A 2951-nucleotide genomic window follows, 5' to 3' on the forward strand; every position below is an offset into this window, starting at 1 on the left:
TATAAAATATTATAATTTCCCCCCATAAAGGTTCAATGTTCTTTTGGATCGATGCTATACAACCACAAGTCCTTACCCAGGAAACAGCACATCATTTGACCTGTTTGTCGGGTATGTGTGAAGACTTAAATCTTTGTTTCGGTTACACTTTTTAACTAATATTTAATATTTGAATCTAATTTTTGCACTGACTTAAGCAAAGATGATTGCGAGGATGATTCAGGTACAAATATGCATCTGAAAGTGATTCCACAGCTCAGTTAAATCCAGTGCTGGGTACACTTACAAACTGTAGTCTGTTACTGATTGCAAATTACATGACAGAAATTGTAGTTAATAACATAATCTATTGCATGAAACATTTTAGGTAATGCAATTTGACGGCTTTTTTCATTACTCTTTATATAAAAATACAGAAAAGAAAGAAAAATATATTTAAAAAAATACAATATTTTCCATTATTATCAACTACATTGTTACGTACATTATGTAAGGCTTTCTTAAGCGGTGTTGAAAGAACTGCAGGGCTTGAGTTGATGAAAAGACAATTAATTAAATCCTGAAAATGTGAATATTGATAAATAAATTTGTATTGAAACATTAGAAACTGTAGTCTGAAGATAAGTATTTTATAAGTGCTTAATTTTTGGAATCTACTACTACTTTTACTACCCAACTCTCTGTCATTCTCAGATGCAACCTCGATCTACAAACCATAATGGGTGTGAATGGAGAACAGCAGGTGGCGCGCTTCTCGTTCGAGACTTTTCGCTTTGTGGAGCACAGAAACAAGACTGTGTCGACGTTTTATCTGCACTGCACCACCAGGCTCTGCGAGAGCTCTTTCTGTAGATCCTTACGGCAGGTATGACAACATGTAACATGGCTAACAAAAACCTCAATATATATACTTCACAAGAGGGCCACATACACCATCATCTAACTGAAGTGTATTTAAAAGCATTTTATGATGCATGCGTTAGAATTGCACAACCCCCGGAAGGACGCGGAGGGCCGTCCAGTCAGCTCAGGGAACCTCAGTGAGTGACTTTGCCACGGTGAGCTCTAGGCCAATCGTCACCAAAGTGGACGGTAAGAGCAATCAACTGTTTGAGAGAAATCATTCAAATATGCATGAAACAGGGTTTCTGCAGGTCTTAATCATAGACTGTATGGGTCTTAATGCACCCTTCCACAAAAAGACCTAAAAAGCTCTTTAATAACAGCGTAAAGTCTTAATTTCATAAAAGTCATGGCATGAAATGTTGCATGCACTGCAAAAAAAAAAAAAAAAAACTTCCTCAGAATTTTTATCTTGTTTTCCAATACAAATATCTAGACATATAAACAAATCAAGATACATTTACTTGAGATGCAAAATACATGGTCTTATCTGAGAAAATGAACAAAAGTTTATGCTTAAAACGAGAACAAAGACTTCTTATTTTATCATTTTGCTTTTCAAGTAAATTATTTTTTGACAAAAATACTGTTGAAGAACTTTTATTTTATTATATTTTATGATCAGAAGGTACAGTAATTTCTAAGTTATTTCCATATCGTAGTGGTTGGGAGCAGAAGTATTCAAACAATGTCTTTTAATTTTTTATTGATTTTTTTTTGTAAAATTAAGCGTAATGTTGAAAGTTTTTTCAAAGTCTGAAGCTTTGCTAATGCAAGACATGTAGAGACCACATGAACCTATTTTGTTTCATTTAATTAATTAATTAAACTTTACCTTCATTAAACCTGCAGAACCCCTGATGAATAAACTTTACTGATGAGGAAAGATGTTCTAATATCATTTGCACATGTATTGTTTATGTATATTAACTTTTATCATAATGCAGTGTGTTTGAACTCATCATTTGAATTTTTTTCTTTTTATAATCCTATAGAACCATTTGCACCTGTTGCTACAGGTACGCACTTGTTTTCTGTTCTTTAAATTTGAATTGGAGATCTTCTAAACCTTTTGTCATCTGTTTCCTTTTTTTAATGGGTCAATTTGGTGTCTGTGTTTGCAGTGTCTAAGGAATCGAAGCAGGATGAGGTGGTGGTGGGAGTCTCTGTGGCAGCAGGGGTATTCGGAGGCCTGTGCCTCATCATGCTGGCTGTGCTCATCTACAAAATCCGCAAGGACAAGTTCAGTGCAGACAAATCAAGCCTCTTCCACTGACAGCTCTCAAACAGATCCCATTCTTCTCCACTGAGATGGTTCACTCACCACCATGAAAGTTGTTCTCATAGACACTCTAAAAGGGCTTCTGCATCTAGACATGAAGTTTGGTTGAGCTCAAGGTTTAGAGGGCAGGAATGGGATGGAGAGTAGATGATGCCATAAGGAAGAACAAAATGTCACGAAACTACTGTTATAAATAGGTCTGTGCCTTACAGTAATACAGTCTACTGAATGGATTAGATGTCAATTTTTTTGCATGCCAACGTTCATTATGATTTTAACTATATTCCATTTATATATCTGCATTTTTGGGTTTTCTGTAACAGGGCATTCTTGTAAAAAAAAAAAAAAAAAGTATTTTGCTATTGTAATTTCTAAGAACAATTAAAGCAACACTAAGAAATATTAATTCATGGTTGTAAACACTAGACTTCACATACTCAGATTTGTGCTTGTTACGAAATTATATACATTTAAAATGTGATTTTTTTTAAAGAATCTAAAATGGCCTATTTGTGGCTTTTCCTTCGCTTAATTTATATTAAGAAAATTATAAACGCATTAAATTAAATCCAGAATTTATATTAAATACAGTAAAATAAAGACTAACCTCATGCTAACCGGCATGAATGTTAATAAAAAAAAAAGAGATTGCAAAATGCGCAAAGAAACCGATATTTACACGGGTCCTACTTCTTGCCTTATCGTTTCTTTGTTCCGCAGACGTTTTCCTCTTTTGTTTTTTTATCCGCCATCTCTATATTTCTGT

At 34.2% G+C, this 2951-nt stretch overlaps 1 protein-coding gene across 1 annotated transcript; it reads left to right on the forward strand.

Annotated features, from left to right (window-relative positions):
• The first annotated feature begins 36 nt into the window (after positions 1-36).
• Positions 37-2571, forward strand: LOC107751412 (zona pellucida-like domain-containing protein 1). Its single transcript, XM_016567140.1, has 5 exons — positions 37-111; positions 694-865; positions 984-1092; positions 1899-1922; positions 2028-2571. The coding sequence occupies exons 2-5, from the start codon at positions 719-721 to the stop codon at positions 2177-2179; spliced, it is 432 nt and encodes a 143-aa protein (XP_016422626.1). The 5' UTR covers positions 37-111; positions 694-718; the 3' UTR covers positions 2180-2571.
• The last annotated feature ends 380 nt before the right edge of the window (positions 2572-2951 follow it).

Source organism: Sinocyclocheilus rhinocerous, unplaced genomic scaffold, assembly GCF_001515625.1.
Source record: "Sinocyclocheilus rhinocerous isolate Xijiao unplaced genomic scaffold, SAMN03320098_v1.1 scaffold1624, whole genome shotgun sequence".
Taxonomy (NCBI): domain Eukaryota; kingdom Metazoa; phylum Chordata; class Actinopteri; order Cypriniformes; family Cyprinidae; genus Sinocyclocheilus; species Sinocyclocheilus rhinocerous.